Source organism: Mustelus asterias, chromosome 28 (assembly GCF_964213995.1).
Source record: "Mustelus asterias chromosome 28, sMusAst1.hap1.1, whole genome shotgun sequence".
NCBI classification, from domain to species: Eukaryota; Metazoa; Chordata; class Chondrichthyes; order Carcharhiniformes; family Triakidae; genus Mustelus; species Mustelus asterias.
Genome location: NC_135828.1, coordinates 19,973,888 through 19,988,563, shown reverse-complemented (window position 1 = coordinate 19,988,563; position 14,676 = coordinate 19,973,888). Strand labels below are relative to the sequence as shown.

Sequence of the window (14,676 nt, the reverse complement as noted above, 5' to 3'; positions counted from 1 at the left end):
AGCTGTACTTGGTGAGGCTACATTGGGAGTAGTGTGTACAGTTTTGGTCTCCTTATCTGAAAAATAGATCTAATTGCTTTCGAAGCAGTTCAGAGAAGGTCCACTCGACTGATTCCTGGAATGAAGGGTGGCACGGTGGCACAGTGGTTAGCACTGCTGCCTCACGGCGCCAGGGACCCGGGTTCGATTCTCGCTTGGAACGCTGTCTGTGTGGAGTCTGCACGTTCTCCCCGTGTCTGCGTGGGTTTCCTCTGGGTGCTCCGGTTTCCTTCCACAGTCTGAAAGATGTGCGGGTTAGGTGGATTGGCCATGCTAAATTCCCTCTTAGTGTCAGGTGGACTAGCTAGGGTAAATGCATAGGGTTATGGGGATAGGGCCTGGGTGGGATTGTTGTCGGTGCAGGCTTGATGGGCCGAATGGCCTCCTTCTGCACTGTAGGATTCTATGATTCTATGATATTGGCTTCGGGCAGGTACCTGGAGCTAGGCCACAGATGATCTATGATCTTATTGAATGAAGGAGCGGGCTTGAGGGGCTGAATGGCCTACTTCTGTTCCTATGTTCCCTTAACACTGAGTGGAAAGTGATCATAGGAATCAATGATCATTTGAGGACTGGGTGGACTGTTGGCTGGTCAGTGTTATAGGAACATAGGAACAGCAGTAGGCCATTCAGCCCCTGGAGTCTGCTCCACCATTCAATCAGATCATGTCTGATCTGTGGCCTAGTTCCAGGTTGCTGCCCTAAGCCCATAACATAGACTCATAGAATAGAATCATAGACTCCTATAGTGCAGAAGGAGGCCATTCGGCCCATCGAGTCTGCACTGACCACAATCCCACCCAGGCCCTATCCCCATTACCCCATGCATTTACCCTACCTAGTCCCCCTGACGCTAAGGAGCAATTTAGCATGGCCAATCCACCTAACCCGCACATCTTTGGGCTGTGGGACGAAACCGGAGCACCCGGAGGAAACCCACGCTGACACGGGGAGAATGTGCAGACTCCACACAGACAGTGACCCAAGCCGGGAATCGAACCCGGGTCCCTGGCGCTGTGAGGCAGCAGTGCTAACCATTCTGCCACCATGCCGCCCTTAATAGCCTTGCTCAATAAAAATGTATCTATCTCAGATGGAAAGCTAACAATTGAACCAGCATCCACCGCTGTTTGGGGAAGAGAGTTCCAAACCTCCACCGCTCTCTGCGCGTTTACTGACATCTCTCCTGAATGGGCTTGGCTAACAGGATAAAGGTCACAAGGCAACTAAGGAGATCTAAATGCGCGTGATTGGGTGTAAGGCTGCTCCAATCAGAAGCAGCAAAAGACCACTTAGTTAAAATGGTCAATGGTGAAATGAAAGCTGCCGTTAAGATTAGGCTTTTATTCCCAGTAAAAACAAAGTATCCTTTCTAACTTTGCGGGGTTTTCAGAGCAATGGGGAACTTACTGGTACGTGACAATGTCACCTCTTTTACCGCAGAGCCAGATTTTGAGCCTTGTACCTACCGTTTGCAAAGGCAGCTTGACTAAGCTGCCGGGAGTTCATCTGCATCTGAAACTTGTGCTGAGCCGAGCACAGCTCGATGAGGTACCTGCAGGTCTTGCTGTTGTCCGTGACGAAGATGTGCTTCTTACCGTCCGAACTGCTTTGCACGGTAAACTTCTTCCTCTGGAGAGAAAGGTCACATTATACCGGTTAGCACCAAGTCAATCAGCAGCAGATTATACTAAATATATATATATATATATATATATATATATATATAAGAAAACGCGCCAACGCTTCTACTTTCTCAGGAGGCTAAGGAAATTCAGCATGTCCCCTACAACTCTTACCAATTTTTACAGATGCACCATAGAAAGCATTCTTTCTGGTTGTATCACAGCTTGGTGTGGCTCCTGCTCTGCCCAAGACCGCAAGGAACTACAAAGGGTCGTGAACGTAGCCCAGTCCATCATGCAAACCAGCGCCCCATCCACTGACTCCATCTACACTTCCCACTGCCTCGGCAAGGCAGCCAGCATAATTAAGGACCCCACGCACCCCGGACATTCTCTCTTCCACTTTAAAATCATAGAATCCTACAGTGCAGAAGGAGGTCATTCGGCCCATCGAATCTGCACCGACCACAATCCCACCCAGGCCCTATCCCCATAGCCCCATGCATTTACCCTAGCTAGTCCCCTTGACAGTAGGGGACAATTTAGCACGGCCAATCCACCAAACCCGCACATCTTTAGACTGAAGCACCCGGAGGAAACCCACGCAGACACTGGGAGAATGTGCAAACTCCACGCAGACGGTGACCCAAGCCTGGAATCGAACCCGGGTTCCGAGCACTGTGAGGCAGCAGTGCTAACCACTGTGCCACCGTGCCGCCCCTTCTTCCGTGGGGGAAAAAGAGGTCACCGTACCAATCGACTCAAGAACAGCTTCTTCCCTGCTGCCATCAAACTTTTGAATGGGCCTACCTCGCACTAAGTTGATCTTTCTCTACACCCAATCTATGATTGTAACACGATATTCTGCACTCTCTCCTTTCCTTCTCCCCTATGTACTCTATGAACGGTATGCTTTGTCTGTATAGTGCACAAGAAACAATACTTTTCACTGTATCCCAATACTTGTGACAATAATAAATCAAATCACAACTTCAGTCGGAGGTCTGAATTTTGGCAAGTATGGCATGGGTTGAGTTTCCTTTATCCATAAATCCAAAAACCAAACCAAGCCGCAAGCTTCTTCAAAATTATCGCCCTTTAGCACGGGAATTCTTGTTGCTTGTCTGCGCTGTTTACCTTGCAGACGTTTGCGGAGAACATTTCAAAAAGAAACTTATTACAGGTAGACTATATTTATTATTCAGTGGTAGAATCATACAATCCTTACAGTGCAGAAGGAGGCCATTCAGCCCATTGAGTCTGCACCGACTCTCCGATGGAGCATTTTATCCAGGCCCTATCTCTGTAACACATATTTACCCCACTAATCCCCCTAACCTACACATCTTGGGACACTAAGGGACAATTTAGCACGGCCAATCCATCCAGGGGATTTTCACATTAACTTCATTGCAGTGTTACTGTAAGCCTATCTGTAACACTAATAAATAAACTTAACAAACTTAAAACTAACCCGCACATCTTGGGACACTAAGGAGCAAATTAGCATGGCCAATCCACCTAACTTGCACATCATTGGATTGTGGGAGGAAACATGCAGACACGGGGAGAATGTGTAAACTCCACACAGTCACCCAAGTCCGGAATTGAACCCGGCTCCCTGGTGCTGTGAGGCAGCAGCGCTCACCACTGTGTCACCGTGCTGCCCCTTACATCTTATGTTTCTAGCCATGTTATTTATTTTAGACCAATGGTGGGCAATCTGTGGCCCATCTGGGTTCTGAGTGCGGCCTCACAAGACATTTTGTTGACCGTTTCCCATGCGTGGGGTTGCCACATTCGGCTGATCCCCATCCGTGTAGTTTTTTTCCTACCGGGTGTGACTGAAGTGATTCGCACGTAAAGCGAGGGTGAGTGAAGTGAGGTGTGTGCTGATCGCTCACAACACTGACTGTGAGAGCCGTGCGCTCCCTCTGGGTCCAAAGCGTCAATATTTCTTTTGTCTTTACTATTTGGAGTCAATGACAATTCTATTAACATCTAATTAAGCATTCTCTATAACCTGTTATGAAATATTTGGCGTGTATTAAATGTATTTAATCTTATTGATGGGGTTACGGTTAGTGAACAAGGCCGATTTCAATCTTGCGGCCCACTGAGATGAAGGAGGGCCGCTCATGCAGCCACTCACCAGCCTGAGTTGCCGAACTTTCCTTTAGACTACAGCTGACCTCAACTTGGGCTATTGTGATGTAAGCTTATATAAAGTATCCAAAATTAAACCAACATGCAGCCGGCCCTGAGGGATTTAGGATAAAGGATACTTGATTTGGACTATAATGTAAACTAGTGTTATTCTTGTCCCATCACCAGATAGTCCATTTTGAACCACGAGATGCAGGGAGCTAGGAGAACAGGAACCGTGACCAATACCAAGACCACTAAGCGTGGCTGCCATGCGATACACCACAGCAATGCATCGGACGTTCCACATTGAACTGACCAACTTCCCTGCACACGCACAAACCATCCCCCAACTTGGCAGGCTATTACAGATGTCCCTGGAAAGTGGATCGATTTTCTGTGTTTTCTTTATCTAATTATCAGGAAAGTAATATAGAGTTACTTGTGTAGAGATGTAATCTTTAACTCTTTAATGAATACCCGTGCAGTACGGAGCTATTCACAGAGTTTAGAACATGATGTCTCGACCTGCACCCAGACACTTGCAATAGCGCAGAGGGATATGCGATTCTACAAATGGAGCATTAATACACGGACTGGGGAACAATGGGCTTTGGAACAGATCCACACAAATAAATAGATTGAACAACATTAATTCATTTTCAGCAATATTGAAAGTTTAAGGGCGTGATCTTATCTGTTCACGCTCCCACTGTTGCTAACAGTTAATTTATTAGTATCACAAGTAGGCTCACATTAACACTGCAATGAAGGTTACTGTGAAAATCCCCTAGTCGTCGCACTCCGGCGCCTGTTTGGATAACACTGAGGGAGAATTTAGCACGGCCAATGCACCCAACCAGCACGTCTTTCGGACTGTGGGAGGAAACCGGAGCACCCGGAGGAAATCCACGCAGACACGGGGAGAACGTGCAGACTCCGCACAGACAGGGCCCAAGCTGGGAATTGAACCCAGGTCCCTGCAGCAAAGTCAGAGAATTTGGTGGCCAGCCGAATCTCCGTTCACTGCGGCGGGACAGGAAAATCCCATCTGCATGAACGGCGATAAGATTCCAGCCAAAGTGTACACCATCCATGTATTACAGAGGGTCAATTAATTCAGCCAGAGTTCCTGTTTGATTTGATTTGATTTATTGTCACATGTATACAGTCAAAAGTATTGTTTCTTGCGTGCTATACAGACAAAGCATACTGTTCATAGAGAACGAAAGGAGAGGGTGCAGAATGTGGTTCGAACTATAGTTAAGAAAGCCCACCAACGCCTCTACTTCCTCAGAAGACTAAGGAAATTTGGCATGTCCGCTACGACTCTCACCAACCTTTACAGATGCACCATAGAAAGCATTTTTTCTGGTTGTATCACAGCTTGGTATGGGCTCCTGCTCTGCCCAAGACTGCAAGAAACTACAAAGGGTTGTGAATGTAGCCCAATCCATCACACAAACCAGCCTCCCATCCATTGACTCTGTCTACACTTCCCACTACCTTGGAAAAGCAGCCAGCATAATCAAGGACTCCACGCACCCCGGACATTCTCTCTTCCACCTTCTTCCGTTGGGAAAAAGATACAAAAGTCTGAGGTCACGTACCAACCGACTCAAGAACAGCTTCTTCCCTGCTGCCAATAGACTTTTGAATGGACCTACCTCACACTAAGTTGATCTTTCTCTACATCCTAGCTATGACTGTAACACTACATTCTGCACCCTCTCCTTTCCTTCTCTATGAATGGTATGCTTTGTCTGTATAGTGCGCAAGAAACAATACTTTTCACTGCATGCTAATACATGTGACAATAATAAATCAAATCAAATTAAAAATAATGTTAGAGTCATAGCTAGGGTGTAGAGAAAGATCAGATGTGGAGTTGCCGGTGTTGGACTAGGCTCGGCACAGTAAGTAGTCTCACAACACCAGGTTAAAGTCCAACAGGTTTATTTGGTAGCAAACACCATTAGCTTTTGGAGCGCTGCTCCTTCGTCAGATGGAGTGGAAATGTCACTCCATCTGATGAAGGAGCAGCGCTCCGAAAGCTAATGGTATTTGCTACCAAATAAACCCGTTGGACTTTAACCTGGTGTTGTTAAAACTCTTACTGTGTTCACCCCAGTCCAACATTTGCCAGTCAGATGGGTCACCCACTCTCCGGGCTGACCCTTGAGGCAGGGTCAGGGTACCAGCTGGAGACTGAAACCCAGCATCCACAAGAGGGGAAAAACAACTGGGGTAAAGATCTGGTTTTAGTTACTGTAATTCATGATTAACTTTCTGAAATTCATTCAGGGAATGTGGGCTTCCCTGGCTGGGCCAGAGTATATTGTCTGTCCCGAATTGGCTGGGGTGCCACTTACATGAAACGTGATCCGTTCAGTTTCACGCCACTGGAAGCGTAGGCTGGCGATCCTGGTGTTGTTCTTCACCTCGTAAACGATGATCCCTTTGGCACAGATTCCGAGCACGATGTCCCCGCCCGCGGCTTTCTTGTCCCGCGCTGCCCGGTGAAAGAGCACACCGTATTCTGGAAGCTGCTGCGTTACCTGGGAACAAAATGCCAACAGACATGTCGGGCGGAATTTACCCATCCCGCCCGCTGCAGGAACCGTGGCGGGCGGGACACGGGGCCACGCAAAGGCCCAGTGACCTCGGGCGCGATTTTCCAGCTTCGGGAGAGTTTAAGGGAGATGTGCGGAGGAAGTCTTTCACGCAGAGAATGGTGGGTGCCTGGAACGCACTGCCATTGGGGGTGGTGGAAGCAGGCACATTAGCAACATTTAAGAAGCATCTGGATGGGTCCATGGATAGGGAGGGAATAGAGGGAGACGGACCAAGTAAGAGCAGAAGGTTTTTTATATTAATTATTGTTGAATCCCTACATAGAAGTCATAGAATTCTCTACAGTGCAGAAGGAAGCCATTTGGCCATCGAGTCTGCACCGACCACAATCCCACCCAGGCCCCATTCCCGTAACTCCCCATATTTACCCTGCTAATCCCCCGACACGATGGTCAATTTAGCATGGCCAATCAACCTAATCTGCACATCTTTGCACTGTGGGAGCAAACCCACGCAGACACGGGGAGAACGTGCAGACTCCACACAGATAGTGACCCAAGGCCGGAATCGAACCCAGGTCCCTGGCGCTGTGAGGCAGCACTGTGCTGTCCTTCCAGAGGAAACCCATGCAGACAGAATGTGCAAACATGCACAGACAGGCCGAACCAAACCCAAATCCCTGGCGCGGGCAGGTGGCAGTGCTTTTTATAAATTAATTTGTCAGACATAGGCGTCACTGACTGGGCCACCATTTATTGTCCATCCCTAGATACCTGAGGGCAGTTGAGAGTCAACCACATTGCTGTGGCTCTGGAGTCACATGTAGGCCAGATCGGGTAAGGCCGGCAGATTTCCTTCCCTAAAGGACATTAGTGAACCAGATGGATTTTTCCGACAATGGTTTCATGGTCATCGGTAGATTCTTAATTCCAGATTGTTTTTATTGAATTCAAATTCCACCGTCTGCCGTGGCGGGATTCGAATCTGGGTCCCCAGAACATTTGCTGAGTTTCTGGATTAATAGTCAGGCGATAATACCACTAGGCCATCGCCTGCCCCTGCTGAGCCACAACTGAAACACGTGTTGGAAGTTGAAAGACTAGGCTCGCCCAAATGATAGCAGACAAACACCAAACACCTTCCACTATTTAAACCGAGGCCGATATTCTCTGGTCTCGTAGGCCCCGCCACCTCTAAGGAGAACTTGGTGCTCAGCCAATCTCCACTCACTGCAGCGGGACTGGAGAATCCCAGTGGCAGGCACGGTCGTGGAATCTCAGCCCTAGTAATTTTAATTGGCTTAACTCTTCCTATGATTAAGCATAAGAGAAGAATTAAGCATAAGGGGAAGGCGATGGCCAAGTGGTATCGTCGCTAGACTATCAATCCAGTAACTGAGCTAACGTCCTGGGACCCGAGTTCGAATCCCGCTGCGGCAAATGGTGGAATTTGAAGTCAATAAAAAATGTCTGGAATTGATGACCATGAAACCATTGCCAATTGTTGGAAAAACCCAACTGGTCCTTTAGGGAAGGAAATCTGCCATCCTTACCTGGTCTGGCCTACATGTGACTCCAGAGCCACAGCAATGTGGTTGACTCTCAACTGCCCTCTGAAATGGCCTAGTGAGCCACTCAGTTCAAGGGCAACGAGGGATGGGCAATAAATGCTGATGTGGAGATGCCGGCTTTGGACTGGGGTGAACACAGTAAGAGTTTTAACAACACCAGGTTAAAGTCCAACAGGCTTATTTGGTAGCAAATGCCATTAGCTTTCGGAGCGCTGCTCCTTCATCAGATGGAGTGGATATCTGCTCTCAAACAAGGCATACAGAGACACAAAATCAAGTTACAGAATACTGATTAAAATGCAAATCTTTACAGCTAATCAAGTCTTAAAGATACAGACAATGTGAGTGGAGGGAGCATTAAGCACAGGTTAAAGAAATATGTATTGTCGCCAGACAGGACAGCTAGTGAGATTCTGCAAGTCCAGGAGGCAAGCTGTGGGGGTTACCGATAGTGTGACATAAACCCAAGATCCCGGTTTAGGCCGTCCTCATGTGTGCGGAACTTGGCTATCAATATAGCCAATATATAGCCAAGATAGCCAAGTTCCGCACACATGAGGATGGCCTAAACGGGATCTTGGGTTTATGTCACACTATCGGTAACCCCCACAGCTTGCCTCCTGGACTTGCAGAATCTCACTGGCTGTCCTGTCTGGAGACAATACACATCTCTTTAACCTGTGCTTAATGCTCCCTCCACTCACATTGTCTGTATCTTTAAGACTTGATTAGCTGTAAAGATTCGCATTCTAATCAGTATTCTGTAACTTGATTTGGTGTCTCTGTGTGCCCTGTTTGAGAGCAGATTTCCACTCCATCTGACAAAGGAGCAGCGCTCTGAAAGCTAATGGCATTTGCTACCAAATAAACCTGTTGGACTTTAACCTGGTGTTGTTAAAACTCTTACAATAAATGCTGGCCCAGCCAGCGACGCCGATGCCCTGTGGTTGAATAAAGAAACAGAATGCTGTAAGAGGATATTAGCATTCATCCAGGATTGCCACCTTAACAAACAATCCCTGGCCAAAGAGTCTGAGCTGGGCACCGTACCTTCAGATATTCCATCTCAGCCTCCTCTTCAGACAGGTTGTAGTAAGTGGAATGTAGTCGGGGCAGCTCCTCCTTTATGCAGGTCAAGGCCATTTTCTCCATCACACTGGGAGGGATGTAATGCTCCACGCGGTAGTAATTCTTGCCATGCACCTTTCCAAACACAACACATTTACTGTTATCAGACCCTGCAGGGTGTGCAAGGAGAAACCCTCAAACACTACGCACTATCATTTCCGCAAAGTGCTACAGATTCCTGCTGGGTATTTCTCCTGGATCACTGCCAAAGTCCCGATGTGAGATTGAGGGCGCAATTTTACAACCTTGCGCGGGCAAGATCATCAAATCCCACCCGAGGCCAACGGAGATTTCCATTCTGCAAGCCCCGCTCGCCCCCGATTCCAGGGCAGGCGAGGCGGTAGAATTCCGGCCTGAATGTCAGAGCGTTAAGCCAAACCAGTGACCATCATCTCAAGGGCAACTAGGGATGGGCAATAAATGCTGGTCGAGCCGGTGACGACCACATCCCAAACCGGTGACCAAACAAGTCCATTGCCCACCTTGCACCAGTTCTGTTTTTCATTCATAGACGGGATGTGGCCGTCACCGGCTCGATCAACATTTATTGCCCATCCCTAGTTGCCCTTGAGATGATGGTGGTGAACTGCCTTCCATGTGGTGTATGTGCTACTGGGGAGGGAGTTTCAGGATTTTGACCCAGCGACAGTGAAGGAATGGTCATACATTGCCCAATCAGGATGGTAAGTCGCTTGGAGGGGAACCTCCAGATGGTAGTGTTCCAATGCATCTGCTACCCTTGTACTAGATGGTAGTGATGAGGTGGAGATGCCAGCGTTGGACTGGGGTGGGCACAGTAAGTAGTCTCACAACACCAGGTTAAAGTCCAACAAGCTTACTTGGCATCACGAGTTTTCGGAGCGCTGCTCCTTCCTCAGGCTCCTTCATCACTCCAACCTGGTGTGAGACTTCTTATTGTGCCCAGATGGTAGTGGTCGTGGGTTTGCAAGGTGCTGCCTAAGGAACCCTGGGGAGTTCCTGCAATGCATCTTGTAGATGGAACACATTGCTGCCACTGTGCGAGAGTGGTGGAGGGAGTGAAGGTTTGTGGATGTGGTGCCAATAAAACGGGTTGCTTTGTCCTAGATGGTGTTGAGTTTCTTGAGTGTTATTGGAGCTGCACTCATCCAGGAAAATATTCCCATCCATTGGCTCTGTCTACATTTCCTGCTTCCTCGGGAAAGCAGCCAGCATAATGCAGGACTCCACGCACCCCGGACATACTCTGTTCCACCTTCTTCTGTCGGGAAAAAGATACAAAAGTCTGAGGTCACGCACCAACCGACTCAAGAACAGATTCTTCCCTGCTGCCATCAGACTTTTGAATGGGCCTACCATATATTAAGATGATCTTTCTCTACACTCTAGCTATGACTGTAACACTATATTCTGCACCCTCAGCTTTCCTTCTCCCCTATGTACTCTGTGAACGGTATGCTTTGTCTGTATAGCGCGCAAGAAGCAATACTTTTCACTGTCTCCCAATACATGTGACAATAATAAATCAAATCAAATTAAGTGCGGAAAACTAAAGAAAATCTGACAAGGCAGCTTTAAGAAAACCCATGGAAGCGGAGAGCATTGATTAATCCTGGAAAGAAAATGGAAATATTGGGTGGGACTTTACGGCCTCACTCAAGCGAGACCAGAAATTCCCAACTGAGGTCAACGGCCATTTCCGTTGTGCGCCCTTCGCCCGCTCCGATTGCGTGGCTGTCGGGCGGGTGGAATTCCGACGATTACGCAGTCAATGCTTTGGCTGCAATTCTCTCTGAGCCGAAGAGTGATGGTTCCAAACTAAGCCAAGTTTCAGTAGATGTCAGATAGGATAATCAAGATTTACATTGATTTCTACTTCCTGCAAACATTTATTACAGTTACGAGGCTTAAAAATACAACAGCACTTTATTGCCAATGGCACAGAGCGGATTGCTAGCACAAGGAGTAGAGTTTGCCACAGTAATTTTACACTCCAGCAGATTGCTAATAACTCTGAGTGCCAGAAGATGGGCAAGGGAATAAGAGGTTGTCATTCTTGGATACAAAAGGAATTGAAGTCCACTCACCAAGATGACTTTTAATGATGCTCATGGGTATACATGAGGTAATTCATTGGTGAAATTAAAGATTCCTAATGTAGCCAATTTGCCTTGTGGTTACCAGACTATTAAGGATAGTACAGTGGTTAGCACTGCTGCCTCACAGCACCAGGGACACAGGTTCAATTCCCGGCTTGGGTCACGGCTTGGGTTATAGTTTGAGGATCAGGTGAAAAAACTAAACATTTTAGGACTGAGGTGAGGAGAAATTTCTTCACCCAGAGAGTGGTGAATGTCTGTGCGGAGTTTGCACGTTCTCCCCGTGTCTGCGTGGGTTTCCTCTGGTGCTCCGGTTTCCTCCCACAGTCTGAAAGACGTGCTGGTTAGGGTGCATTGGCCGTGCTAAATTCTCCCTCAGTGTACCCGAACAGGTGCCGGAGTGTGGCAACTAGGAGATTTTCACAGTAACATTATTGCAGTGTTAATGGAAGCCTACTTTTTTTTATTCATTCGTGGGACATGGGCGTCGCTGGCTGGCCAGCATTTATTGTCCATTCCTACTTGCCCTTGGCGGGCAGTTGAGAGTCAACCACATTGCTGTGGTTCTGGAATCACATGTAGGCCAGACCGGGTAAGGATGGCAGATTTCCTTCCCTAAAGGACATTAGTGAACCAAATCATAGAATCCTACAGTGCAGAAAGAGGCCATTCGGCCCATTGAGTCTGCACCAACCACAATCCCACCCATGCCCTGTCCACATATCCCTACATATTTACCCACTAATCCCTCTAACCTATGCATCCCGGGACACTAAGGGGCAATTTAGAATGGCCAATCAACCTAACCAGCACATCTTTGGACTGTGGGAGGAAACCGGAGCACCCGGAGGAAACCCACGCAGGCACAGGGAGAATGTGCAAACTCCACACAGACAGTGACCCAAGCCGGGATTCGAACCCAGGTCCCTGGAGCTGTGAAGCAGCAGTGCTAACCACTATGCTACCGTGCTGTGTCGGAAAAATGGGTTTTTCCGACAATATTTTCATGGTCATCAGCAGATTCTTAATTCCAGATATCTTTTATTGAATTCAAATTCCCCCATCTGCCGTGGCGGGATTCGAATCCGGGTCACCAGAACATTACAGAGTTTCTGGATTAATAGTCCAGCGATAATACCACTAGGCCATCCTAAGCCTACTTGTTACAATAATAAATAAACTTTATGTATGGGGGCTTATAACTGGTCTGCCTCTTAATATGCCACTGCATCACATGTTGTATACATTGTTTAATATGCCACTCTATGGCATCACATGCCTTAGAGTGTTGCTATATTTGGGCCGTATCCTTTCTTTTAGTTAATCTACTCCGGAACAGCTAGTAGAACATTATTTGGGGGAAGTCAGGGGTTAGAGCAAAGAATGTCTAAAATGGATCTGGCAAAAATGCCAGTCGAAGGACTTTAGCGCTTGTAGCTTTTCTTCTCTCTCTCCACTCTAAGCGGCATAACTGAGTTCTGGAGCGCTCGGCACAGATTAAGAATGATTCATTTTGTTTGCCCAATGCTCACCTCTGAAACGTAATCTCCGTACTCTGCCTGGAGGGCCAGTGAGGCAAGGAGCAGAGCTGTCTCATCACTGCAGTATAATCGTTCTTCAAGGATATCCTTCCTCAGTTGCAGGTAATACTGGTGTCGAGTGAGGCTGTGTCTGAAAGATAAATGCATCGCAATCGAATGCTCCCCGATACAGGGCTTTGTATGTGTATTGTAATGCTGTCCGGGAGAGTGAGAAGCCAGCTTCAAATGTGCAGCACAATATTTCAACCCACGCCCCCATGTGACATTTTGATCAGTTTCACCCGCCCAGTAGCAAGCTTCCATTGAGTGGACCCATTTAATAGGATAATAGACCCCCTTCCTTGGAGGGGGTCCAGAGGAGGTTCACGAGAATGATCCCAGGAATGAAGCGTTTGTCATATGAGGAGCGGTTGAGGACTCTGGGTCTGTACTCGATGGAGTTTAGAAGGATGACGGGGGGATCTAATTGAAACTTACAGAATACTGAGAAGCCTGGATAGTGTGGACGTGGAGAGGATGTTTCCGCTAGTGGGAGAGATTAGAACTCGAGGGCACAATCTCAGAGTGAAGGAATGCTCCTTTAAAACAGAGATGCAGAGGAGTTTCTTCAGCCAGAGGGTGGTGAATCTGTGGAACTCATTCCACAGAAGGCTGTGGAGGCCGGGTTGTTGAGTGTCTTTAAGACAGAGATGGATAGGTTCTTGATCAATAAGGGGATCAGGGGTTATGGGGAGAAGGCAGGGGAATGGGGATGAGAATCATATCAGCCATGATTGAATGGTGGAGCAGACTCAATGGGCCGAATAGCCTAATTCTGCTCCGATGTCTTATGGTCTTATTTTGTTTCGGAAATGAATGGAAAGTTGCAAAAAGACAGAAGGGGCCATTTTGAGACTGTGCTTTCCGTCTGCGGGAACGGTGGCACGCACTCAGATTCCAGAGAGACTCGGAAAGCGCAATTCACTTCCAAGTTCCGATCTTACCGGTCCTTCGCTGGCGGAGTGGCATGGGAGTGCCATGGGATCCCAGGAAGCTTAGTTTAATGCATTAGCACGTCATGAACCAGCACTCTCCCCGGGGCGTCCCCCCCCTCACCGGATATTCAGCGGGTGCCAGTGTGACATCACACCAGCATCATTTACACCAGGTTCACCTAGACGTGAACCTGTCATGGGGGGTTGTTCACCCCCCACCTTATCCCCCCTCCCTCCCCGCTGGGGGTGTAAAGCTGAGTATAGGCCCTGGGGGAGAGGGACATAGCCAGGTAATGTCCCAGCAATGCCCCCAGCACTGCTCTTTGGTAATGGTTGGCACTGCCAGGTTGCCAACATGTGCCAAGGGGCAGTCCCCAGTGGGGAGGAGGATTCATTCAGATTTGGTTGTGGGCCGTGAGTGGAGGGAGGAACAGAGGGTGCCATTGTGGGGTTGGGGAGATTGCCGGCTCCAGTTTTTTGGGGGGGGGGGGCGGTGGGGGGAGTGGTGTGGTGGCGGGGGTAGGGGCCAATGGTCACGGGGGAGAGGTGGGAAGGGACCTATTGTCGGGGGGGAAGGGGGAAAGGAGCTGATGATTGGGGGAAAGGGGCTGGTGGTTGGGATGGAATGGGCCGATGATCATGGGGAGGGCGGGGAGAAAGGTGCCCCCTCCGACCTCCAGGGTGGGCTGTGGGGAGGGGGGAGGTTTATTCCCGTTATTTAAAGATGGCGCCCTGATCTCAGTGGTGCCAGGTATTGCCAGCATGTTGCGGCCTTGCCCTCCTGCATGGCAGAGTGAATCACGCCCCCTGGATTGTTTCTTAGGCAGAGTGTCTTAAGATCTGGAGAGGAAAGGAAACACACCGGTTTTCTGCCATTTTTTGTTAAGATTCCCCCCAGAGCCACTGGGCCTGTCAGATGTGGTCGAACGAGCAAAAAGTATCCAGGGAACAACTTTTCATCACCAAATAAACTTGGGATTTGTGCAACAGATCAGGTTA

General features: G+C 48.4%; 1 protein-coding gene across 1 annotated transcript in view; it reads right to left on the bottom strand.

Moving 5' to 3' along the window:
* Positions 1-14,676, bottom strand: part of ptpn20 (protein tyrosine phosphatase non-receptor type 20) — a 322,568-nt gene that overhangs the window by 140,697 nt on the left and 167,195 nt on the right. Inside the window, exons 12-15 of the mRNA XM_078199281.1 lie at positions 12,695-12,833; positions 9,007-9,159; positions 6,185-6,370; positions 1,512-1,674 (exon numbers count right to left, since the gene is read on the bottom strand). Coding sequence (XP_078055407.1) covers positions 1,512-1,674; positions 6,185-6,370; positions 9,007-9,159; positions 12,695-12,833 — 641 coding nt within the window. The remainder of the gene's footprint in view (positions 1-1,511; positions 1,675-6,184; positions 6,371-9,006; positions 9,160-12,694; positions 12,834-14,676) is intronic.